Below are 27,088 nucleotides of genomic sequence, written 5' to 3'. Positions count from 1 at the left end.
CTCTAAGGAGAACAATCCCAGCTTCTCGCATCTCCACGTAACTGAAATCCCCCATCCCTGGTATCATTCTAGTAAATCTCGTCTGCACCCTCTCCAAAGCCTTGACATCCTTCCTAAAATGTGGTGCACAGGATTGGTGCGGCCTAACCAGTGATCTATTAAGGTTTAGTATAACTTCCTTGCTTTTGTACCCTGTATCTATTTATACAGCCAAGGACCCCGTATGCATTTTTAACAACCTTATCAACTTGTCTTGTCACCTTCAAAGATTTGTGTATGTGAACCCCCAGGTCTCTCTGTTCCTGTATCCCCTTTAAAGTTGTATTATTTAGTTATGCTTAGTAAAAGTCTTTTTTTATGTAGATCTATTTTGCTTGTGTTTGACTGAAAAACATTTTACTTGCCAGATGACAAACTTTTAAGTCATGACGATGGTGGTATCTTTGATGATCCACCGGTGTTACCAGATGGAGGAGTTTTGATGCCAGAAGAACCTGTTCATAATGATGACGACGATGATGATGTTATGTCGAGTGAGTATTTTGAAATGTTTTCCCATTAATCCTGACTGAGAGCATAAACTGAACCTGAATTGTTTCTGCTTATAACTGTTCTGTTAAATGTGATGTGGAGATGCTGGTGATGGACTGGGGTGGACAAATGTAAGGAATCTTACAACACCAGGTTATAGTCCAACAGTTTTATTTGAAAATCACAAGCTTTCGAAGTTTACCTCCTTCGTCAGGTGAGTGAAGGGTTCTAAAAACGCATAGCATATATTAGGCTGGGAGACGATCACAGCAATCAAAGGTGTCGTTGGTGTTCTGACAGGTTAGCCACGGAAAACATTACATCCCAGTATACTGAATACACAATATGGATATGAAAATTAAGTCACCCAAATTTCTTTTTAAAACAGTGGGTGGACCTGACAGTCCAGACTCGGATGATCCAGTTGAACCTCTGCCAACAATGACTGATCAGACAACTTTAGTACCAAATGAAGAGGAAGCATTTGCTCTGGAACCAATTGATATAACTGGTAAGTTCTTTGTAGACTTTCATTAGGAGCTGTGATCAGATAAGCTGGGTCAAATATCAAAACCAGAGGAGCAAATCCCAAGATACACCTTTCCAACCATAATTTGTAATATATAATATGATCATGGTGTAACAGTGTTAATAGCAGTTATAAGTATTGTAGTAACTTAGCAGGTGGAAAGCAAAATGACAGTGATATAATGACCAGCATATATTAATACTATTTTTTGCACAGCATAATTTTTTGGTGTATGCATGTGATGCACCTCCAAACTTAAATTTTAACTTTACATTTTAACCATTTATACTTTTGGAGGAATTGTCTGATACATATATATTTCAGTAAACTATTCTAACTGTTTGGCTCTTTTACATTCCCAGTGTTTTGTTGTGTTTATATTTGGGTGGGGGGGGAATGCTTTAGATTAAAAACAAACTTAATTCTGGGAAGTAAAATATGGTTCTTTTAACCTATTTGGTAGTGTTTTGTTGACTAAAGTTTTAGGTCTTTTTTTTACAGAAATTTAAATTGTTAAATTGGGGATGATTTCTTGCAGTTAAGGAAACAAAAGCCAAAAGGAAGAGGAAACTGATTGTGGACAGTGTAAAAGAACTGGACAGTAAAACAATTCGGGCACAGCTAAGTGACTACTCTGACATTGTAACTACGTTGGATCTTGCACCACCCACCAAGAAACTTATGATGTGGAAAGAGACTGGCGGTGTGGAGAAACTGTTCTCCCTTCCAGCTCAGCCTCTCTGGAATAGCAGGTTGTTGAAGGTAACTGAATTGTTCAAATGTCTATGTTCTGCTCATGGAGGAGATAGTACACACGCAGAGATGGTTCTAAAATGTGTACAACGATCAGTACATTTTCATCAGCTTATAAAAATGAGATAATTTTGACATGGTAAACAAATCTTGTAAGTTTCATTTTGACAGTTTATTTGACAGTTGTATTTTTGATTACAACTCATGTGAAATGCCGTACCTGCTCTTTGTGTTTAATAACTACATTGGGGCTAGTGAACAATATCAGATTTATATGTACATTTGCTGTATTTAACATAGAAAGCTGCTAGAATTATAGCAATTTGTGTAACTCTAGGTATTTGTATCCCTGTCTTTAATGAATAATGTAAATTATAAATTTCTACTTTATTTCTGTGTAGCTTTTTACACGCTGCCTCACACCAATTGTCCCAGATGAACTGAGAAAAAAGAGAAAAGGAGGTGAAGCAGACAACTTGGAACAATTCTTGAAAGAGATTGAAAATCCAGAAGTACCAAGGGAGGAGCAGCAGCCACAACAGCAACAGCGTGATGTAATTGGTAGGAGTTCTGTTGCTTATTTCTCTTACCACCGCAGTTTCCATTTTAAGTCATTCTTTATTTTCCTTTTTCCCTAATTGAAATGTTGGGTATGAGATAATTTCCATGGCCCATGAAAATCTGATTTCTCTCAATGTAATTAGGTTCCAAAATCATCTGTGTCCCTCTTTGAATGATCTCCAACACAACAATGCTTTTTTGAAGGCAGTGTCCAGAATTCAACACAACATTGCAAATGTAGCCTCACATTCAGAATAACTTGTTTTGAGTTACAATCAAATGCCTTTGGAATGCTTCCAAATACTTGATTAACTTGTTGATAACATTTTCACATCACAATGATCAGTAGTCACCAAATCCTTTTTACTTTTCCACTTGTGCTTGTAGGCAGTCCATCATGTACTTGACCTCGTCCTCACCAATCTACCTGTTCCAAATGCATCTGTCCATGACAGTATTGGTAGGAGTGACCACCGCATAGTCCTCGTGGAGACGAAGTCCCGTCTTCGCACTTAGGACACCATCCAACGTGTTGTGTGGCACTATCACCGTGCTAAATGGGATAGATTCAGATCAGATCTGGCAGCTCAAAACTGGGCACCCATGAGGCGCTGTGGGCCATCAGCAGCAGCAGAATTGTATTCCAGCACAATCTGTAACCTCATGGCCTTGGCATATTCCTCACTCTACCATTACCAACAAGCCAGGGGATCAACCCTGGTTCAGTGAGGAGTGTAGAAGAGCATGCCCAGGAGCAGCACCAGGCGTACCTAAAAATGAGGTGCCAACCTGGTGAAGCTACAACTCAGGACTACATGCATGCTAAACAGCTGAAGCAACATGCTATAGACAGAGCTCAGCGATTCCACAACCAACGAATCAGATCAAAGCTCTGCAGTCCTGCCACATCCAGTCGTGAATGGTGGTGAACTATTAAATAACTAACAGGAGGAGGAGGCTCTGTAAACATCCCCAACCTCATTGATGGTGGAGTCCAGCACGTGAGTGCAAAAGACAAGGCTGAAGCGTTTGCAACCATCTTCAGCCAGAAGTGCCGAGTGGATGATCCATCTCGGCCTCCTCCCAATATCCCCACCATCACAGAAGCCAGTCTTCAGCCAATTCGATTCACTCCACGTGATATCAAGAAACGGCTGAGTGCATTGGATACAGCAAAGGCTATGTGCCCTGACAACATCCCGGCTGTAGTGCTGAAGACTTGTGCTCCAGAACTAGCTGCACCTCCAGCCAAGCTGTTCCAGTACAGCTACAATACTGGCATCTACCTGACAATGTGGAAAATTGCCCAGGTATGTCCTGTCCACAAAAAGCAGGACAAATCCAATCCGGTCAATTACTGCCCCATCAGTCTACTCTCAATCATCATCAAGCAGTACTTACTCACCAATAACCTGCTCAATGATGCTCAGTTTGGGTTTCACCAGGACCACTGGGCTCCAGAACTTATTACAGCCTTGGTCCAAACATGGACGAAAGAGCTGAATTCCAGAGGTGAGGTGAGAGTGACTGCCCTTGACATCAAGGCAGCATTTGACCGAGTATAACACCAAGGAGTCCTAGTAAAATTGGAAGTCAATGGGAATTAGGGGGAAAACTCTCCAGTGGCTGGAGTCATACCTAGCACAAAGGAAGATGGTAGTGGTTGTTGGAGGCCAATCATCTCAGCCCCAGGACATTGCTGCAGGAGTTCCTCAGGGCAGTGTCCAAGGCCCAACCATCTTCAGCTGTTTCATCAGTGACCTTCCCACCATCATAAGGTCAGAAATGGGGATGTTCGCTGATGATTGCACAGTGTTCAGTTCCATTCGCAACCCCTCAGATAATGAAGCAGTTTGTGCCCGCATGCAGCAAGACAACATCCAGGCTTGGGCTAATAAGTGGCAAGTAACATTCGCGCCAGGCATTGACCATCTCCAACAAGAGAGAGTCTAACCACCTCCCCTTGACATTCAACGGCATTACCATCGCCGAATCCCCACCATCAACATCCTGAGGGTCACCATTGACCAGAAACTTAACTGGACCAGCCATATAAATACTGTGGCTACAAGAGCAGGTCAGAGGCTGGGTATTCTGGGGCGAGTGACTCACCACCTGACTCCCCAATGCCTTTCCACCATCTACAAGGCACAAGTCAGGAGTGTGATGGAATACTCTCCACTTGCCTGGGTGCAGCTCCAACAACATTCAAGAAGCTCAACACCATCCAGGACAAAGCAGCCTGCTTGATTGGCACCTCATCCATCACCCTAAACATTCACCCCCTTCACCACTGGCGCACAGTGGCTGCAGTGTGTACCATCCACAGGATGCACTGCAGCAACTCGCCAAGGCTTCTTCGACAGCACCTCCCAAACCCGCGACCTCTACCACTAGAAGGACAAGGGCAGCAGGCACATGGGAACAACACCACCTGCCCGTTCCCCTCCAAGTCACACACCCTCCTGACTTGGAAATATATTGCCGTTCCTTCATCGTCGCTGGGTCAAAATCCTGGAACTCCCTTCCTAACAGCACTGTGGGAGAACCTTCACCACACGGACTACAGCGGTTCAAGAAGGCGGATGACCACCACTTTCTCAAGGGCAATTAGGGATGGGCAATAAATGCTGGCCTTGCCAGCAATGCCCACATCCCATGAACGAATTAAGAAAAATGTAAACATGATTCATGCTTTAATATGCATAATTTGATTATCTGCATTAAAATCAGATTGCTCTTTTTCCCATCAATTTCACTGGTTCAGTTTACTTTGAAGGAAAGAAAAGAAAGAACTTGCATTTATGTAGTGCCTGTAAATCCTCCGAACATATCAAAGCATTTCACATCTAATGAATTACTTCTGAAGTGCACTGTCTGTTATATATGCCACTGGCAGCTATTTTGCACATAGCAAGATCCAATAAACAGCAGTGATATTCATGACCAGTTAATCTATTTTTGGCAATGGTGGTTGAGGGTGGTTGGTCAGGACATCGGGACAACTCTCTGCTCTTCAAATAGTGACATGGGATTTTTAACATTGGAAAAGGCAGATGAGACTTGTTTAATATCTCATCTGAAGGATGGTACATAATGCAATGCAGGATCCCCTCAGTAAAGCACTAAAGTGTCAACCTAGATAAGTTGATCAAGTCCTGGAGTCGGGCTTGGTCCCATAATCTTTTGATTCATACGAGAGACTACCAACTGAGCAATGCTAGTACTGTGCTTGCTTTATGCAAACTATTTACAAATTGAGCTTGCAGTAGGGTTCATTTAGAATCATTAGCTTTTTCTGCTATAGTGTACCTTTTATTTTTGAGCAGCTTCAACATCTTAACTGGCAATTGAAACCCAGCTTCCATCTATGTCCATTTTGCTGTGATTTTGATTATCTGCAAAAGCTCATGTATCAATTTGGTTAGGAGAACATCCGCTGTAGTTTTGTTTTGCAACATGAAGGCTGTCTAAAATTTGAATCCCAAATTATGACCTCTCACTCCAACTGGGAACTCAGTTAGATTCTGCAGAAATTTATGTATCTTCCTTTCAAACATCTTAGCACTTGTAAACTGAAGGCTGCACACTTGTTTGCTCTGGGATCAGCACAGTCCACTTACTAGTGATTGTTTAGTCTTTCATCATCTATACTCTGAGTGATTCATAGGACATACTTAGATTTCCTGCTGAAAATTCCTTTTACTTGGGGCAAGAAATTGTGATGGTTCATGTATTCATCCATTGAAATTGGAGCTGGAATGCTGCACAGATGCTTGTAGATCATTGGTCTTTAGACCGTGTCATATCCTTCCATCAGAGTGATGGTATAATCATAATGTATGGACTCAAAATCCTATAGAAAAGGAACAGAGACTGGCCAAGTATGTATTCTGTATGTTATCTCCCCTATTACGTCAGCAGTAGGAAACCCACTGGCTCCATAAAATCTTTTCAGCTGTTCCATGGCTGCTTCCTGGTCATCCTAAAAACATGTCCAATTAATATTATTTGCAAACTGTTGCTTGTAATCTGCATTTCTTCATGAAGCATTACTATTTCAATTTGGCAATTGTGGATGATTCTTTTGGCCTATCTGTCCTGAATGTTGGGGTCTTCGACCTCGTCCTTCAAGGACCTTCTCATCCTCCAGCAGCATGTGAAGGATCCTGAAAGAAGAATGAAAGGTTGTGTATCTTGTAGAGTCTTCATTTTTTGAAGAGGACATTGTGCACACATCAACATCAAATTCCTACCCAACCACCCCGTTGCATCTTGGAGTGTATATGGTAGTCTTGTGTGTCATTTTCTACCACAGTCCCCACCACTTAAAATGTCTACGTTTAAAACAGGCAGTCGCTTATATCTGCCAAAAAGCAATGACCATTATCCATTAATGTCAATTTCAAAGTTGCTGGTTATAGCATCTTAAGTGCTTCGTTTATTTTGGGCAGACTGAACAAAGCAATGAGAGAACATAAGTAAGACAAAGACCAAAGTAATAGATTGGCAAAAAGCTAATTTTATGGGGATCAGAATGGAACTGGGGAAGGTAAACTGGAAAAAAATGTTGACAGACAAAGAGAACAGCAGTGGGAAATATTTACAACAGTGATCAATGGAGTTCAGGAGAAATATATTCCTCTTTTTAAAAAAAAATCAAGAGCAAACTACCCAATTATGAAACACAATGGATGAATAAAGAGATATGGGTAAAACTGAAACGAAAAAAGGCATACTCTAAGTACATAGACAATAAAGGAGAGGATGACAAAAGAGAATACGAAGAGGTTAGGAAGGATGTCAAAAAAAACAATTAGGAAAGCAAAGAGGAACTACGAAATTAAATTATCGAGGAATACAAAAAGAAATAATAAAGTATTCCACAGACCACATAAATAACAAAAGAAAAATCAGGATAGGGATAGGGCCCCGAAGGGATGCACAAGGTAAACTCACAGATAATGACAGTGAAATGGCAGAACTGTTGAATATTTACTTGTTTGCCTCAGTATTTACCAGGGAGACTAAGGTGGGTATCACATTAGAAGAGAGCACCAAAAAAGATATAAAGACATTTAAGATAGACTGGGGGGAAATAATTGATGAACTAATTGATAAACTAATCAGACTTAGAGAGGATAAAATCCCTGGGCCGGATGGATTGCATCCGTGCATATTAAAAAGTTTGGGAGGAGTGAGCAGAGGCAATTTAAATATATGTATAAAAATTCATTAGAAAAGGGAATAGTGCCAGAGGACTGGTGGATAGCTAATGTTGTTCCTTTATTTAAAATGGGAGATAAAACAAGTCCAGGGAACTATAGACCAGTTAACTTAACGTTGGTAGTAGTAAAGATAATGAAATCGTTACTCAAAGATGTAATAGAAAAACATCTTGAAACCAAAAATATAATAGAGTAGTCTTAGCACGGATTTCAGAAGGGAACGTCATGCTTGACCAACCTTATTGAATTCTTTGAAGAAGTAACAAAGAGTAGACAAGGGTAATTCAGTTGATGTAATATATTTGGATTTTCAAAAGGCCTTCGATAAGGTATTGCATTGTGGACTCATGACTAAGGTCAGAGCATGTGGAGTCAGGGGACAGGTAGCAGAATGGATAGCAAGCTGGCTACAAAACAGAAAACAGAGTGTAGGGGTTAAGGGTAGCAACTCAGACTGTCAAAAAATGGGTAGTGGTATTCCACAGGGATCGGTGCTGGAACCACTGTTGTTCACAATTTACATCAACGATTTGGACTCGGGAATCGGAAGTACAATTTCAAAATTTGTAGACGACACCAAATTGCAGGGTTTAGTTAATATAAAGGAAGAATGCATTAAAATGCGAGGTGGTGCATTTTGGTAAGAAGAATAAGGAGGCTACATACAGCTTGGATGATAGTCTAAATGGGATAGAGGAGCAAAGGGATCTCGAGGTACAGATACACATCACTAAATGTAGCGACACAGGTTAATAAGGCCATAAAAAAGGCAAATCAAGCACTGGGGTTCATTTCTAAGGGACGTAATTAAAAAGCAGAGAAGTTATGTTAAACTTGTATAGAACCTTGGCAAGACCACACTTGGAGTAATGTGCACAGTTCTGGTCTCTATTATATAAAGGCATTGGAGAAGTGAATCTTTTTTGCACCAAGGATGATACCAGAGCTGAGAGAATATACTTATCAGGAAAGACTAAACAGGCTGGGGCGTGCTACCACAATGAGTAGTTGAGGCAAATAGCATAGATGCATTTAAGGGGAAGCTAAATAAGCACACAAAGGAGAACGGAATAGAAGGGTATGCAGATAGGGTTAGGTGAAATAGGAAGGGAGGAGGTTAGTGTGGAGCATAAATGCCAGCTTAGACCAGTTGGGCAGAATGGTGTGTTCCTGTGCCATAGATTCAATGTAACTCTTGCCTTTCCAGTGAATTTATTCCTAGTCCATCAGCTTAAATGAAACCGATTAAATCACTTGTTGAATCATTTCTGTTTGTAATAAAGCTAGTAATGTCTAGATGTACAGTCATCCAAAGCATGAGCCTATCTGTTCTCATTCAGGTACTGGCAGACCTGCTGTGTTTTTTCAGCATTTTTGTTTTTATTGATGTTTGACCTATCTTTATCGCATGCTGCAGTGTGAGTTTTGACTCTCCTCTGTCTGGCAATTGCAATTGAAATGATAAATTATTTTTAACGCTACCCCATTACACTGGCCATTGCATATAGCAGGCAAATCCCATTCGCATGAACACGCCCGCTATAAGTGGTGGGGACTGTACAGCATCGCTTAAAACAAAATGACACTCCAACATGTGGATAGTCTGTGTCTGCTTTGTGGGAATGGAACACTGATCAGTATCATGTTGGCAGGTACTCACGTCAAAAATTCTTTGTTGCTATCCCCAGCTTTTGATCAACTCAAGCCATGTTTGAAGGATGTTCCACAGATTACGTAATCTTTCTTTCCTTTAAATATATTATTGTTGATATCCACGTGGTCCTCCGTCTGCAGATTATTATAGTTCACTTTGTTTATTGGTTGTTGGTTTTTTTCCCATTGCCATTCTTATCATGAAATCTACATGTAAAGGTCTTCAATCTTCATCTTTTCTCATATATTGGGAGTTAGAAACCATATCAAAAGTTCCTCATTACAGCCTATTGTTTAAAATATGTGTTTGTCCTCAAGGAACATTGTGGTTTCATCTTCATTCTGCATTTAGATTCTTAGATTCTTAGTCCAGATTCAACTGGATTGCTTGTAGAGATGGGAGATATCTACTAAAAACAGGGCAAGAGGAAGTCGAGGGACACTAATAAGTTGGTGCTGGAAATGCCCCCAGTACCAGAGAGGTCTGGGTATGCACGCTGCGATCACGAGTGACTTCTTTCTCCATTATCTAGGTCAACCCTTAATGACCCGAGTGAAAATTATCCATTCCAAATAGTAGGAAGGGTCTTTTCATTTCCTGCATGTCAAATGGTGGTGGTCTGAATGATACTGCTGTTATAAAGAGACTGTTCTTTGTGATTTTCCTTGCTGTAAATGTGGAGTTCTGCATTATTTGGATGGTACTTCCATTTGAAGAAAATCTTACAAGATGGCTTTCACGTGAAATTAAATTTGTTTAACAAAATAAGTACATATCTATGTAAATTAGAATTTTTAATGTTTTTGAAATTTAGATGAACCCATCTTGGAAGAGCCCAGTCGTCTACAGGAATCTATGTCGGAAAACAATAGGACCACACTGGATGAGTCAATTATGCCCCCACCACCGAGAGTAGCTAAGCGTAAATCCAAGGAACTGGAACCAGAGCACACAGTACCTGTGAGTATTTTTTTAAAATTCTGTTTAAAAACTCATTTTGTATATCACCAGTATCTTATTTCAAAACGTTAAATAAAATCAGCTGAGTGGTGAATTAAATTGAAAAATATTGAATGGCATGGAGCCAAACAATTTGTGAAATACTTAAATACCACCAATTATGTCAGCTACATTACGAATTTTATTGTCTTTTAAATTGATTGCCGTTTGCTCCCTAATTGAATATTGCAGGTGTCCAGTAAGATGAGATGTTTACTTTTTTTTTTCCTTGGTGGAAAAATAGTAATGGTAGACACTAGCAATGTCTTACAGCAAAAATAAAGATCTCTTGGGTGACCTATTTGGTGAGTCTGTCATTAGGAAGTGCATCCATTCTAGTTCTTAATCCTGATCCTGGGCTTCAATTCAACGAAATTTAAGTTTTTTTTTCTCATGGGGGGAAAAGAAGAAATATTTCCCCTCAATTTAGTGATCTTCTGTTTTGACATCTAATCATAGAATGGTTATAGCATAGAAGGAGGCCATTCGGCCCATCAAGCCCATGCCGGCTCTTTGTAAGAGCAATCCGGTTAGTCCCATTCCCTTGCTCTTTGCCAGTAGCACTGCAAATTTTTTCCCTTCCAGTATTTATCCAATACCTTTTTGAAAGCCACGATTGAATCTGCTTCCACCACCTTTCAGGTAGTGCATTCCAGATCATAACTGCTTGCTGCGTTAAAAAAAAGTTTTTCCTCATGTCGCCCTTGGTTCTTTTGCCAATCACATTAAATCTGTGTCCTCTGGTTCTCGACCCTTCCGCCAAAGGGAACAGTTTCTCTTCATTTGCTTTATCTAAACCCTTTATGATTTTAAGCACTTCTATCAAATTTCCTCTTAACTTTCTCTGCTGTAAGGAGAACAACCCCAGCTTCTCCAGTCTATTCACATAATTGAAGTCCCTAATCCCTGGAACCAATCTAGTAAATCTTTTCTGCACCCTCTCTAAGGCCTTCACATCCTTCCTAAAGTGCAGTGCCCAGAATTGGACATAATACTCCAGTTGTGGCCATACCAGAGTTTTATAAAGGTTCAACATAACCTCCTTGCTTTTGTACTCTATGCCTCTAATTATAAAGCCCAGGATCCCATATGCTTTTTTAACCACTTTCTCAACCTGACCTGCCATCTTCAAAAATTTGTGCACATATACCCCTAGGTGTCTCTGTTCCGGCACCCTTTTTAGAATTGTACCATTTAGTTTATATTGTCTCTCCTCATTCTTCCTGCCAAAATGTATCACTTTACACTTCTCTGCTTTAAGTTTCATCTGCCATGTGTCCGCCCATTCCACCAGCCTGTCTATATCCTTTTGAAGTCTATTACTATCTTCCTCACTGTTTACTACACTTCCAAGTTTTGTGTCATCTGCAAATTTTGGAATTGTGCCCTGTACACCCAAGTCTAAGTCATTAATGTATATCAAAAAATGCAGTGGTCCTTGTACCGACCCCTGGGGAACACCACTGTATACCTTCCTCCAGTCCAAAAAACAACCATTCCACCACTATTCTCTGTTTCCTGTCACTTAGCCAATTTCATATCCATACTGCCACTGCCCCTTTTATTCCACGGGCTTCAATTTTTATTGACAAACCTATTATGTGGCACTTTATCAACGCCTTTTGGAAGTCCATATACACAACCTCAACTGCATTGCCCTCATCAACCCTCTGTTACCTCATCAAAAAACTCAAACTCAAGTTAGTTAAACACGATTTGCCTTTAACATCCGGGCTGGCTTTCCTTTATTAATCCACACTTGTCCAAGTGACTAATAATTTTGTCCCGGATTATCGTTTCTAAAAGCTTCACCACCACCGAGGCTAAACTGACTGGCCTATAGTTGCCGGGTTTATCCATACACCCTTGAACATGGGTGTAACATTTGCAATTCTCCAGTCCTCTGGCACCATCCCCATATCTAAGGAGGATTCGAAGATTATAGCCAGTATCTCTGCAATTTCCACCCTTACTTTCCTCAGCAACCTCGGATGCATCCCATCCGGACTGGGTGACATATCTGCATTAAGTACAGCCAGCCTTTCTAGTACCTCCTCTATCAATTTTAAGCCCATCCAGTATCTCAACTACCTGCTTTTTTACTGTGACTTTGGCAGTGTCGTCTTCTTTGGTAAAGACAGATGCAAAGTACTCATCTAGTACCTCAGTATGCCCTCTGCCTCCATGCGTAGATCTCCTTTTTGGTCCGTAATCAGCGCTACCTCTCCTCTTACTACCCGTTTACTGTTTACATGCCTATAGATGACTTTTGGATTCCCTTTTACATTAGCCGCCAGTCTATTCTCATACTCTCTCTTTGCCCCTCTTATTTCCTTTTTCACCTCTCCTCTGTACTTTCTATATTCAGCTTGGTTCTCACTTGTATTATCGACCTGACGTCTGTCATACGCCCCCTTTTTCTGCTTCATTTTAATCTCTATCTCTTGTCATAGAATCATAGAATCATAGAAGTTACAACATGGAAACAGGCCCTTCGGCCCAACATGTCCATGTCGCCCAGTTTATACCACTAAGCTAGTCCCAATTGCCTGCACTTGGCCCATATCCCTCCATACCCATCTTACCCATGTAACTGTCCAAATGCTTTTTAAAAGACAAAATTGTACCCGCCTCTACTACTGCCTCTGGCTGCTCGTTCCAGACACTCACCACCCTTTGAGTGAAAAAATTGCCCCTCTGGACCCTTTTGTATCTCTCCCCTCTCACCTTAAATCTATGCCCCCTCGTTATAGACTCCCCTACTTTTGGGAAAAGATTTTGACTATCGACCTTATCTATGCCCCTCATTATTTTATAGACTTCGATAAGATCACCCCTTAACCTCCTGCTCTCCAGGGAAAAAAGTCCCAGTCTGTCTAACCTCTCCCTGTAAGTCAAACCATCAAGTCCCGGTAGCATCCTAGTAAATCTTTTCTGCACTCTTTCTAGTTTAATAATATCCTTTCTGTAATAGGGTGACCAGAACTGTACACAGTACTCCAAGTGTGGCCTCACCAATGCCCTGTACAACTTCAACAAGACATCCCAACTCCTGCATTCAATGTTCTGACCAATGAAACCAAGCATGCTGAATGCCTTCTTCACCACCCTATCCACCTGTGACTCCACTTTCAAGGAGCTATGAATCTGTACTCCCAGATCTCTTTGTTCTATAACTCTCCCCAACGCCCTACCATTAACGGAGTATGTCCTGGCCCGATTTGATCTACCAAAATGCATCACCTCACATTTATCTAAATTAAACTCCATCTGCCATTCATCGGCCCACTGGCCCAATTTATCAAGATCCCGTTGCAATCCTAGATAACCTTCTTCACTGTCCACAATGCCACCAATCTTGGTGTCATCTGCAAACTTACTAACCATGCCTCCTAAATTCTCATCCAAATCATTAATATAAATAACAAATAACAGCGGACCCAGCACCGATCCCTGAGGCACACCGCTGGACACAGGCATCCAGTTTGAAAAACAACCCTCCACAACCACCCTCTGTCTTCTGTCGTCAAGCCAATTTTGTATCCAATTGGCTACCTCACCTTGGATCCCATGAGATTTAACCTTATGTAACAACCTACCATGCGGTACCTTGTCAAATGCTTTGCTGAAGTCCATGTAGACCACGTCTACTGCACAGCCCTCATCTATCTTCTTGGTTACCCCTTCAAAAAACTCAATCAAATTCGTGAGACATGATTTTCCTCTCACAAAACCATGCTGACTGTTCCTAATTAGTCGCTGCCTCTCCAAATGCCTGTAGATCCTGTCCCTCAGAATACCCTCTAACAACTTACCCACTACAGATGTCAGGCTCACTGGTCTGTAATTCCCAGGCTTTTCCTTGCCGCCCTTCTTAAACAAAGGCACAACATTTGCTACCCTCCAATCTTCAGGCACCTCACCTGTAGCGGTGGATGATTCAAATATCTCTGCTAGGGGACCCGCAATTTCCTCCCTAACCTCCCATAACGTCCTGGGATACATTTCATCAGGTCCCGGAGATTTATCTACCTTGATGCGCGTTAAGACTTCCAGCACCTCCCTCTCTGTAATATGTACACTCCTCAAGACATCACTGTTTATTTCCCCAAGTTCCCTAACATCCATGCCTTTCTCAACCGTAAATACCGATGTGAAATATTCATTCAGGATCTCACCCATCTCTTGTGGTTCCGCACATAGATGACCTTGTTGATCCTTAAGAGGCCCTACTCTCTCCCTAGTTACCCTTTTGCCCTTTATGTATTTGTAGAAGCTCTTTGGATTCACCTTTGCCTGATCTGCCAAAGCAATCTCATATCCCCTTTTTGCCCTCCTGATTTCTCTCTTAACTCTACTCCGGCAATCTCTATACTCTTCAAGGGATCCACTTGATCCCAGCTGCCTATGCATGTCATATGCCTCCTTCTTCTTTTTGACTAGTGCCTCAATCTCCCGAGTCATCCAAGGTTCCCTACTTCTACCAGCCTTGCCCTTCACTTTATAAGGAATGTGCTTACCCTGAACCCTGGTTAACACACTTTTGAAAGCCTCCCACTTACCAGACGTCCCTTTGCCTGCCAACAGACTCTCCCAATCAACTTCTGAAAGTTCCTGTCTAATACCATGAAAATTGGCCTTTCCCCAATTTAGAATTTTAACTTTTGGGCCAGACCTATCATTCTCCATAGCTATCTTAAAACTAATGGAATTATGATCACTGGTCCCAAAGTGATCCCTCACTAACACTTCTGTCACCTGCCCTTCCTTATTTCCCAAGAGGAGGTCAAGTTTGGCCCCCTCTCTAGTCGGGCCATCCACATACTGAATGAGAAATTCCTCCTGAATACACTCAACAAATTTCTCTCCATCCAAGCCCCTAATGCTATGGCTGTCCCAGTCAATGTTGGGAAAGTTAAAGTCCTCTACTATTACCACCCTATTTTTCTTGCAGCTGTCTGTAATCTCCTTACATATTTGCTCCTCAATTTCCCGTTGACTATTTGGGGGTCTGTAGTACAATCCTATCAAAGTGATCTCTCCCTTCTTATTTTTCAGTTCTACCCATATAGACTCAGTGGGCGAACCCTCGGATATATCCCCTCTCACTACTGCCGTGATGTTCTCCCTAATCAAGAACGCAACTCCCCCTCCTCTCTTACCTCCTGCTCTATCTTTCCTATAGCATCTGTACCCTGGAACATTGAGCTGCCAGTCCTGCCCCTCCCTTAGCCATGTTTCAGTAATAGCTATAACATCCCAGTCCCATGTACCCATCCATGCCCTGAGTTCATCTGCCTTGCCCATCAGACTTCTTGCATTGAAATAAATGCAGTTTAATCTAGACTTCCCTTGGTCTTTGCCCTGCTTTCTCAGACCATCTGTCCGGTCATGTTCTGTACACTCTCCCTTACTGCCTTTTGTTTCTGTCACCACTTTATTTCCCACTGACTTCCTGCATCGGTTCCCATCCCCCTGCCACATTAGTTTAAACCCTCCCCAACAGCACTGGCAAACACTCCCCCTAGGACATTGGTTCCAGTCCTGCCCAGATGCAGACTGTCCAATTTGTACTGGTCCCACCTCCCCCAGAACCGGTTCCAATGGCCCAGGAATTTGAATCCCTCCCTCTTGCACCATCTCTCAAGCCACGTATTCATCTTAGCTATCCTGTCATTCCTACTCTGACTAGCCCGTGGCACTGGTAGCAATCCTGAGATTACTACCTTTGAGGTCCTACTCTTTAGTTTAACTCCTAACTCCCTAAATTCAGCTTGTAGGACCTCATCCTGTTTTTTACCTATATCGTTGGTGCCTATATGCACCACGACAACTGGCTGTTCACCCTCCCCCTCCAGAATGTCCTGCAGCCGCTCCGAGACATCCTTGACCCTTGCACCAGGGAGGCAACATACCATCCTGGAGTCTCGGTTGCGTCCGCAGAAACGCCTGTCTATTCCCCTTACAATCGAGTCCCCTATCACTACAGCTCTGCCACTCTTTTTCCTGCCCTCCTGTGCAGCAGAGCCAGCCACGGTGCCATGAACCTGGCCACTGCCACCTTCCCCTGGTGAGCCATCTCCCCCAACAGTATCCAAAACGGTATACCTGTTTTGGAGGGAGATGACCGCAGGGGACCCCTGCACTGCCTTCCTACTCTTCCTCTGTCTGTTGGTCACCCATTCACTATCTCCCTCAGTAATTTTTATCTGCGGTGTGACCAACTCACTGAACGTGCTATCCACGACTTTCTCAGCATCGCGGATGCTCCAAAGTGAGTCCATCCGCAGCTCCAGAGCCGTCAAGCGGTCAAACAATAGCTGCAGCTGGACACACTTCCCGCAGGTGAAGGAATCAGGGATACAGGAAGGAGCCCTGAATTCCCACATCCCACAAGAGGAACATGACACGGCGCTGGGATCTCCTGCCATGACTTAACCCTTAAATTAGCTTAAGAACAACTACAATGTCAAGAGAAAAAAAAAGGAAAGAAAAACTACTTACCACTCCCTTTAAGGAGTTTACTCCTTTAAATTGTTCTCAATTTAGAGAATGTTAACTACACTAGGGACCTTGATTCACTAAAAAATAAACGCTACTTCCTATAAGACCTGCAGACCTTCCCTTTCACTTCAGTTACTGTCGATAAGTAGAAATACTCACCTGAACCTACTCACCAATCAGGTGCCTCCCCTGTGTCGCGTCCCGATCTGATTCCTGACGTCACTTCGAACTCGGTCGCAGCTCCGCTCGGCTCGGCTCCTCTCAGCGCTCTGAAATCCCGCCTATTATCGGACCCTCCCTCCGCTCGGCTCGGCTCCTCTCAGCTGTTCTCAGCGCTCTGAAATCCCGCCTATTATCGGACGCTCCCTCCGCTCGGCTCGGCTCCTCTCAGCTGTTCTCAGCGCTCTGAAATCCCGCCTATTATCGGACGCTCCCTCCGCTCGGCTCGGCTCCTCTCAGCTGTTCTCAGCGCTCTGAAATCCCGCCTTTTATCGGACGCTCCCTCCGCTCGGCTCGGCTCCTCTCAGCGCTCTGAAATCCCGCCTTTTATCGGACGCTCCCTCCGCTCGGCTCCTCTCAGCTGTCATCCAGGGAGCTCTGGCTTTGGTTGCCCTACCTTTCTCCCTCATGGGAATGTACCTAGACTGTACCTGAACAATCTCCTCTTTAAAGGCCGCCCATTGTTCGATTACAATTTTGCCTGCCAATCTTTGATTCCAATTTACCCAGGCCTGATCCGTTCTCATCCCATTGAAATTGGCCCTTCTCCAATAAAGTATTTTTGCTCTAGATTGCTCCTTGACCTTTTCCATAACTAATTTAATCCTTATGATACTATGATCACTGTTCCCTAAATGTTCCCCCACTGACACTTGCTCCACTTGACGCACTTCATTCCCCAGAATTAGATCCAGCAATGCCTCCTTCCTCATTGGGCTGGAAACATACTGATCAAGAAATTCCTCCTGAACACACTTCAGAAATTCCTCCCCCTCTTTGCTCTTTGCACTATTACTATCCCAGTCTATATTAGAATAGGTGAAGTCCCCCATTATCATGACACTATAGTTCTTGCATCTCTCTCTAATTTTCCTGTACATTTGCTTCTCTATATCCTTCTCACTAGTTGGTGACCTATGGAATACACCCAGTAATGTAATGGCGCCTCTATTGTTTCTTAACTCTAATGAAATAGATTCTGTCTTTGACCCCTCAAGGACATCCTCTCTCTCCAGCACTGCAATGTTCCCCTTAATCAATACTACAACCTCTCCCCTCCCCCCCCCCCCCCCCCCCCCACTTTGTTCCCTTTCCTACCTTTTCTGAACATCTTGTATCCAGGAATATTTAGTACCCAATCCTGCCCTTTTTTGAGCCAGGTCTCCGTTATCACCACTACATCATATTCCCATGTAGCTATTTGTGCCTGCAGCTCACCAACCTTATTTACCACACTTTGTGCATTTTACACACATACACTCAACCTATCTTAGACCATCTTGTACTCTTTCTTAGTCTGATCCCACCTAATACAGTACTATTTCTTACTCTAGTGCTATCTGTCTCTCCCAATCTTTGTGCACCTTACTTCTCCTTTCTAATGCTATATCCTGGGGCCCATCCCCCTGCCAAATTAGTTTAAACCCTCCTCCACAGCACTAGTGAACCACCCCGCGAGGACATTGGTCCCAGCTCTGGAGGTGCAACCCGTCCTTCTTGAACAGGTCCCCCCTGCCCCAGAACTGGTCCCAATGCCCCAAGAATCTGAAGTCCTTCCTCCCTCATACACCATGTCTCTAGCCACGCATTAACCTGCAGTATCTTCCTATTTCTCTCCTCACTAGTGTGTAGCACTGGGGAGTAATCCAGTGCCTTTGAGGTCCTGCTTTTTAACTTCCTCCCTAGCTCCTGAAACTCTGACCGCAGGACCTCATCCCTTTTCTTTCCTATGCCATTGGTACCCACGTGGACCACGACTTCTGACTGCTCCCCCGTTCCCCGCAGAATGTTTTGCACCCTCTCTGTGATGTCCTTTACTCTGGCACCAGGGACGTAACACACCATGTGGGACTCGCATCGGCGGTCACAGAAACGTCCGTCTGTCCCCCTGACTATCGAATCCCTTATGACTACTGCATTTCTACACTTCACCGTGGCCTCCTGTACAATCCTTTGCCCCATGGTGCCATGCTCAGGACTGCGCTCCTTCGAGGTGTTGTCACCCTCACTGGTATTCATTGCTGAATACCCGTTTGAGAGTGCCACACACCCGGAAGATTCCTGCACTGCCTGCCTCTTCTGACCCTTTCAGATGGCACCCACTTGCTATCCTGAACTCTCTGTGGCCGCAAGATGACCACCTCCTGGAACATATGGTCCAGGAAACTTTCAGCCTCCCTTATGCTTGCTGTGACTCCAGCCACTCCTCAAGCTCAGAAATCCTCAGCTTGAGCTTGAGCAGCTGGAGGAATTTCCTGCGCATGTGACCCTCCAGGACACATGAAGCATCCTGAAGTTCCCACATGGCGCAGGAATTGCAGGCAGTGGGGATCAGCTGCCAGTCCGTTATATTTAGAAACCTTATTTTTCTAAACTCCCTTTTGATACTCTTATTATTAATTTGCTTACTGTTTACTTACCCTTTAACCTACCCTTTTATTCTGGGTCTCTCGCAGCTCCTCCTCTCTCTTCACAGTGACGTCACGGTGATGTCACTCTCTCTGTTCTTAGTAAATGGGGAAAGGGCTCCTCCCCTGGTCTTCAGTGCCGCTCCCGCTCCTGTACTGATCCCTGGGGCTCCTCCCCTGGTCCTCAGTGCCGCTCCCGCTCCTGTACTGATCCCTGGGGCTCCTCCCCTGGTCCTCAGTGCCGCTTCTCTCCTGTACTGATCCCTGGGGCTCTTCCCCTGGTCCTCAGTGCCGCTTCTCTCCTGTACTGATCCCTGGGGCTCCTGTACTGATCCCTGGGGCTCCTCCCCTGGTCCTCAGTGCCGCTTCTCTCCTGTACTGATCCGCTCCCGCTCCTGTACTGATCCCTGGGGCTCCTCCCCTGGTCCTCAGTGCCGCTTCTCTCCTGTACTGATCCACTCCCGCTCCTGTACTGATCCCTGGGGCTCCTCCCCTGGTGCCCAGCCCCACTTCCTTCGACCCCGCTCCTGCTCCTGTACTGATCCCTGGCACTCCTCCCCTAGTGCTCAGTGCCATTTCCCTCGACTCTGCTCTGCTCCTGTACTGATCCCTGGGGCTCCTCCCCTGGTCCTCAGCACTGCTTCCTTCAACTCCGCTCCCGCTCCTGTACTGATCCCTGGGGCCCCTCCCCTGGTGCTCAGCGCCATTTCCCTCGACTCCGCTCCCGCTCCTGTACTGATCCCTGGGGCCCCTCCCCTGGTGCTCAGCGCCATTTCCCTCGACTCCGCTCCCGCTCCTGTACTGATCCCTGGGGCTCCTCCCCTGGTGCTCAGCGCCATTTCCCTCGACTCCGCTTCCGCTCCTGTACTGATCCCTGGGGCTCCTCCCCGGCGCTCAGCGCTGCTTCTCCCGACTCCTCTCCTCTTGTTCTCCCAGGTCCGCTCTCACCTCCACTCCTGATGTTGCTGCTTGATACAGAAACCTTCACGCCTGCTCCTGTGGTTCCATGTGAGACGTGTACGTCTCATTTTTTAACTTTGTGTTTATATCCCTTCTGCAGCAAGAAGAGCAACAGCAGCCACAGCAGCAGCCGCAGCAGCAGCAGCAAGAAGAGGAACTGCAGATTCCACCAGTAGAGCCTCCTCCAGAGGAGCAACTGCACATTACTGATCTTGTCCCAGAACTTGCAGTTCTGCCAGAGAAGAAAGAAAAAGATGAAGAGGAGGAAGAGGAGGTGGGAACAGCTACCGTTTTAATACTGTTATTGCTAGCTTATCTGAAAAAAGTGGTTTCAAATACATTCGGACCTTTGCAAAAAGTATTTTGCAGCAAGGTTTATGTTTTTCTTTATCCTCTTATTTGTCTTCCCTTAGTCTTCAAGTCATTGATTCACATTGGACTACAAATCCATGAGCAGTGGCAGCCTTCTGATGCTATGTTCAATTGGCTGTTCAAGTGTGAGCCATGACACTGAGCCTCTGCGGGCTATTCAAAACTAGGTCATCAGAGATGATACCTGTCTTTTCTTCACACAATATCTGTGTACACTTCGTTTGGAAGTCAGCAGATGCTAATCGGGACCACATTTCTGTCTCGATAGTTCAATCAGTTTGAGGTGAATAGCTAAGTCATACAGACTAGGAAGGTCCCAGGTTTGATTCCCATTCTTTTGAGCTTGTTGATCTCAGCTGAAGTGGCTACAATTGATCCTAGTATCCTTGGATCAGTGATGGGATAATTTGGCTGGGGTTCCCATTACTTATCTTTATCCAGTATGTGGATGTTAAGTGAGAATGGATTCAGTTTAACTGTGGTGCCCTATTTGTCAGATATTAATAGTGGCTGCTTGGGTGAGATACTGGATGGTGCCCATGGAAATGTGCTCCAGTGAGGATTTGACACCTTAAGAAGGAAAGAAAATGGTGAAGGTGGAATAAAAAATTGAAAAAATTTACAAAAATAAAGTCAGGAGCTGTTCCAGACCTACCTCCTGCCAAGCCCAGCCATGCTAAAACCAATTATAGTGCCTCTGTTATTACACTCTAGCAGGGATTGGCTACTTCAACACACATTCGGCATTGATTTGGGAGCTTCTGGTTTGTATAGATCTGTACTACACCAGATTGTTACTCAGTGAGTCACTGTGGATTCCAGCAAGAGTTCAGTTTGTGAAGGGTTTTCTTCGTTTCTTAATTAATTTGAAATATTAAAATTCCTATGTAAGCTTTCAAAATAGTTTTTTTTATTTCATATGAATCTATATTTTTTGTACATTAAAGCCACATTTCTAATTATTTGTATAATGGAAAATAAAAACAGTATTTGATAGCCAAGATGAGATTCATTATTTTGATCAACTTTATTTAACTATGAAAAATTAATTCTGGAAAGTTTCCCACTGGTTGTCCAGCCAGGACCACCTGAGCTATTTTGCAGACTTATCTGGTGCCAGATGAGAAGAATCCCAGTGATGGGAAAAGGAACAGTGGCAATAATGGAAAAAGATGATATGCAAATTTTAACAGCATTGTTTGCTGAATGGCCATTTGTTCCTTCAAAATATGTTTACAGTCCTCTATCATTTCATAATGCATATATTTGAACAATTGGGACACTGATGGAAGTCATAATATTTTTTATTGGTCTGCATTAATTTATACATAGTCCATTGGATGGCTTTGGGATTATTGGTGTTTCCTCTTCCATACATACTATGGTTTTTTTATACAGCAATACATTTTTCTTTTGTTTTTAGGAAGAGGAAACGGTAGGGGGTGACCAAGATCAGGAAGAGAGACGATGGAACAAGAGAACTCAGCAAATGCTTCATGGTCTACAGGTAAGATAATTAAGATCATGTAATTTATAAATAATGGACTGACCATTTGCGGTGGAGATTTGTGCAGCTTAATTATATAAAATTATGCAGAATGCTATGCTGTAATATGAATGCTTTTTAAATGTATTATGAATAAACCTGGAATTAAATGTTTGCAGATAGTGGATTAATCATTTTCTTTAGTGATGGATACGCACTAATTAATGTGGTGACCTACTTTTGCACAAACTGCTTCAAATCTCATCTGGCCATGAATATTTTTTTTTAAAAGAGTTGGGGTTTAGCACTAAATTTCTAGGTTGCCAAAAAAGTCAAGACTGTGGCTGTATAACAACTGTTCATGTACTCTGCAATATTGGTAGCATTGCAGTTAGCTGCATTTTTATTATTGGATAGCATCCTTGAGTGAAATTTACTCTTTTGTTATATCTCAAAGGCGCTACATGTTTGACAAGTGTAAGCTACCGTGTTCTCAGTTCAATTAGTAGTGCGGATACTTCGAATGTTTCAGAAGCGCTGCTGTACTTTTTATTTTGAGAATCAGAATAGCTCTTTTAGGCACTGAAAGTACAAGATTACAAATGGAAAGCAAGATCTCGTTGGAAGCAAATTAGGCACAGTGGGGTTGATTTTACGGGGGGATTTCGTACTTGTCTGCGGTAACTTTGGCAGAAGAGCTGCAAAAAACCTAGAAAGACAGCGTAAACGGTGTTTATGGCGTTTTCCTGAGACTTCTGCAGCTCTTCTGATGAAGTTACGGTGGTTGATTGGGAGATCCCTGTGGAAATCCATCCCCAAACATGATGTGCAATAAGTCAAGAGTGAAGAGGAAAACGATTCCTTTCAGAGGAAAAACTGAAGCTAACTGCATTGGGCTCTTGGTAATGTTGGGGCCCAGAATGCTGTTTGGGTCTTGCTATGTACTCCACTGACATTGAATTTTAAGTTTTTCTAAGGCCATTGATGCCTATTTGTTAACTCTGCAGTTGTCAAGTCTTTTATGGGTAAACCCTTTTTTAATATGGTGCATTGGGTAAATTGGACATAGTAATGGTTGTGGTAGCCTCCTATCTGTTTTTGTTACGGTGAGGCGTTCCATCATTTACTGTTTTAAAAAAAATAGAATTGTCACTAAAAAACATTTTCATACTAAGTCAATTCTAATGAAAGGTATGATGAATAAGATTAAGAAGCTAAGACTGATTAATAGGATATGATAATGGATTGTGTACTTCGGTGGTTTCAGTGTTGACCAGCCAAAATTAAAAATCCATTGCTGTTTTATTTCTTAATCAGAATTTGAATTAAGTATCTGGTTTCTTAAAAGGAAGTCTGGGAGTACATCTTTTTCCATTTAAATTTTTAAAAATTATACTGAAGACTTTTGACTTTTTAAAAAAAAATTACTCTCTCCTATGGCCTACATAGGATGTCGCGACCTAATTGCAGTATTCAGGTCAGGAGGGTTGTAAGTTGGACTAAGGGGAGAAAAGGAGAAGAAGAATATGGGGATAGTGAAAGCGAGGGGACAGGGGTAGCAGGCAACAAAGCAGAGAAACCACCTCAGCTGGGGGGTGGGGGGAAGAATGGCTGAGAAATATTCCCAGTAGGGAGAGGGCAGCCTACGAACACACTCTGAAGGACGGATTGGCTGGTAAACTCTCAGTTGGAAGATTTGCAAGTGCCTGGAAAATTCTTAGAATTTGTCTGTGGGGAGGGACTGATTCTCCCAGCAGTGGGCAAGGAGAGTCATCGGAAGAGACTGACATTGCCGCCTGGTGCACTATGCAAATCTTAAGTTGGGGCTTGCATACTGAGATCAATGGCTGTGCAAGGATCTCAAGTTAGAGGCACACATCAGTGCACAACCAGACGCAGCTGGGCATGGGTGGTGTCGGAGGGCACACACTAAACTGGGAGGGCAAGTTACATCGTTTTTGTTTCAGGCGGAATGTCTGGTTTGCTGATCAAATCAAAGCAATTTATGTTTACAAATAATTAGGATACCAATTTTACCTACAAGTTGCATCATGTTTAGAAATTTGTTTCGAGCAGAGACGTTGCTGCAGAGCCATCTGGTGGCCTTGGTGTGGAGAAGCATGCACATTGAAACCACCAGTTTAAAATTGCAGCTCTTGTTTTGACAAATAACATTACGTGACATGTAATAGCATTACACCCACCCAATCGCAGCACCACCTGCAGGCCTAATGGGCAATGCTTGGAATTCAGTGACTACCTGCTGATTTTTTTTATAGATATATTTTTAAAAATATTATCCACAGAAAGACCCTTGAGACTCCTTTCCTGCACGCAGTTCTGGTGATGTCACCGATTAAGAGCAACCCAGAGCAGCTCCATAGACAATAATAGGGTTGCAATTTTGGATTAGCTTGCAAGCTGACCGGGAACTGCAGGACCCTGGAAACCCATGCTGTAAGCTGGGAAATCTGCCACCTGAGCATACAGCTTGATATCGTGGGATCCTGAGGTTATGGAGCAGCTGTCTGTTTAGTCTGAAACCACAGCTCCCTTTGTTTTTATGGATCCACATGAAGATGTTCCCTATCTGTGACATCAGTGGAATTGCCCAGCAAGGAGGGAGCCAGACTCTCCGGTCTCCATGTGGGTAACAAAAGGTGAAAGACAATTCTCGAGCTTTTTTGTATAAAATGAAGTATTTTGAACAAAAAATGGAATTCCCTGCATTAACTTAAGACATCCCTCTCCTCCTTTCAAAACTCCCCTTAAGACCTACCTTTCTGGCCAAGCTTTTGGTCACCTCTCCTAGTTTCACCTTCTGTGGCTTCTCACTCCTGCGAAGCATCTTGGGATGTTTTTCTACTTGTGCTATATAAATGCAAGTTGTTGTCCTTGATTTTTACCTTAACTTTTTTTTAGTTTTTATAAGCTTCTGTATTTGTTAAAGTGGATTGATTTATACACATACAAATTATCTTCTATGCAGTCTTCTGTTTTCAATACACAAACATTAACAATTTGGTTTTAGGGCATGCCTTCATCATTTTTGTCTTTTTCAGAGAGCTTTGGCTAAAACGGGAGCTGAATCTATTAGCCTGGCAGATTTATGTCGGAGAAACAACCGGAAACAAGCGGCTGCAAAGTTCTACAGTTTCTTGGTACTTAAAAAGCAACAGGCAATTGAGCTTACGCAGGCTGAGCCTTACAGCGACATCATTGCAACTCCAGGACCAAGATTCAACATTGTCTGATCTGGTTGACCTTAAATGGCTAGTGTGTATTCACTAGATATGTATTGCCCCATATGGGGAATTGAGACCATTACAATACTTTGATAAGTTGGTTTTAATGTATATTGAGTTAAAAGATTATTTTGGACAGAGAAACTCTTCAATTTTTTGGGATAGGTGTGTTATTCCAGTGTTTATGGTAAATACAAATAACTCACACTCCTTGACCGGTTTTATACTGAAAATCATGATTGGAGAAATACATAATGTTTCAGGTATATTATGAATAAGTTTCTGTGCAGACATAATTATGGCTTTGTTGATTGCATTATTCAGAAATGTCACCTGTGTAACACCACTGCTGCTGGTAGACTGTCTCAATAAGATGTCATTTGATGAAATTCATATGCCTGCAACACAGTACTATAGAGAAGTTGGTATTCAACACTTGCACTTAATTTAACTTTTAGAATTGTGTGCTAGTTCCTCTATATTGAGATATTTTTGGAACACAGTCTACCAGCATGCCCATTGTCCACTGGAATTACAAAACTATTTGTTAACATGCAAACAAGGACGTATGAAATATTTGGTTAATTTTAAAAACATACTCATAATTTTAGGATGCTTTAACAGTCTGGAGTGTTACAATGCTGTTTTATTTTAAACATAATGTGCCTGTAAGCCTATATTCCCCTTTTTGTATAAAATGTGTAGATAATTTTTAATGAATGTTTAATTATGGAAAAGGTGAAAGCTCTCATTTTAAGCAGCATTTTGCTTATGCTACTGAGTCTCTAGTTTGTTGCTTAATTAGGTCATCACTAAATGTTGCTGAACAGTGATAGTTCATGCTGTTATGTATAACTTTTCTAATAAAATACTTGTTACAGTATCGATGGTTTTGTCTCATGAAACAAGTTTTTAGTCCATATTGTGAGTTTTGTTTTTATATCCTGTATCTTCCCTCCTGTATATTTTTGACAATTTCACCTTGAAGATACTGCATATCAATCATTCTGGATGAGACATGATTACTTTTCGTCTAACTCGTTGGGAAAGTGGAGTTTCCATTTATATTTGAGCAAAGTCCTACGAAGTTGTCCGAGCTTGGAACTTGGAAGGGGGGGATGAAGGAATTTCTTTCAAGTGTAGCTGAAAGGAAAGTGGCAGGCAGACTATAAATGAGGTATTTTAGATTCCTGCTGTTTTCCAGTAATTTTGTACAGTATAGGCTGCAGCACTTAATAGTAAAATATATTTTAAAAGCAACTTTGTTTCATATATGGATTTTTCCTCTCCATTTTGATGTTTTAACATCTATTTCACTCAGTTGCTCTTCTCAATCCCTTTTTCTGTAGAAGTATTTGAAAAAGATTTTACCCAAAACTGGTACTGAAATTCTACATTTTTTGTAATGCCGACTTGTGAAACTCAACGTGTATTTTAAAGCTGGAGTATCCAACTGTTTCATCTTGTACTATGGAGTATCATATAAAATTGGACTACATACAAAATTGATCGTATTAATTTGAATATATCTCAAGCTGTAGATTCTAACAAATCTTTTGTATTCTGATTTGCAGTTTATCTACCAATGAGAGAATAGTGCTAGTAACAGACCCTTCCAAATTTAGTGGCCCGTGAAATT

The 27,088-nt window shown here is 42.6% G+C and overlaps 1 protein-coding gene across 1 annotated transcript in view; it reads left to right on the top strand.

Moving 5' to 3' along the window:
* The window catches only part of rad21b (RAD21 cohesin complex component b), a 70,004-nt gene extending 43,672 nt beyond the window's left edge, over positions 1-26,332 (top strand). The window contains exons 7-14 of the mRNA XM_067980782.1: positions 408-533; positions 920-1,042; positions 1,599-1,822; positions 2,215-2,374; positions 10,071-10,216; positions 20,447-20,620; positions 22,142-22,225; positions 25,267-26,332. Coding sequence (XP_067836883.1) covers positions 408-533; positions 920-1,042; positions 1,599-1,822; positions 2,215-2,374; positions 10,071-10,216; positions 20,447-20,620; positions 22,142-22,225; positions 25,267-25,458 — 1,229 coding nt within the window. The 3' untranslated portion in view covers positions 25,459-26,332. The remainder of the gene's footprint in view (positions 1-407; positions 534-919; positions 1,043-1,598; positions 1,823-2,214; positions 2,375-10,070; positions 10,217-20,446; positions 20,621-22,141; positions 22,226-25,266) is intronic.
* Positions 26,333-27,088: the final 756 nt, after the last annotated feature.

This window comes from Heptranchias perlo, chromosome 3 (genome assembly GCF_035084215.1).
Source record: "Heptranchias perlo isolate sHepPer1 chromosome 3, sHepPer1.hap1, whole genome shotgun sequence".
In the NCBI taxonomy this organism is placed as follows: domain Eukaryota; kingdom Metazoa; phylum Chordata; class Chondrichthyes; order Hexanchiformes; family Hexanchidae; genus Heptranchias; species Heptranchias perlo.
This window is presented reverse-complemented; position numbering and strand designations above follow the sequence as displayed.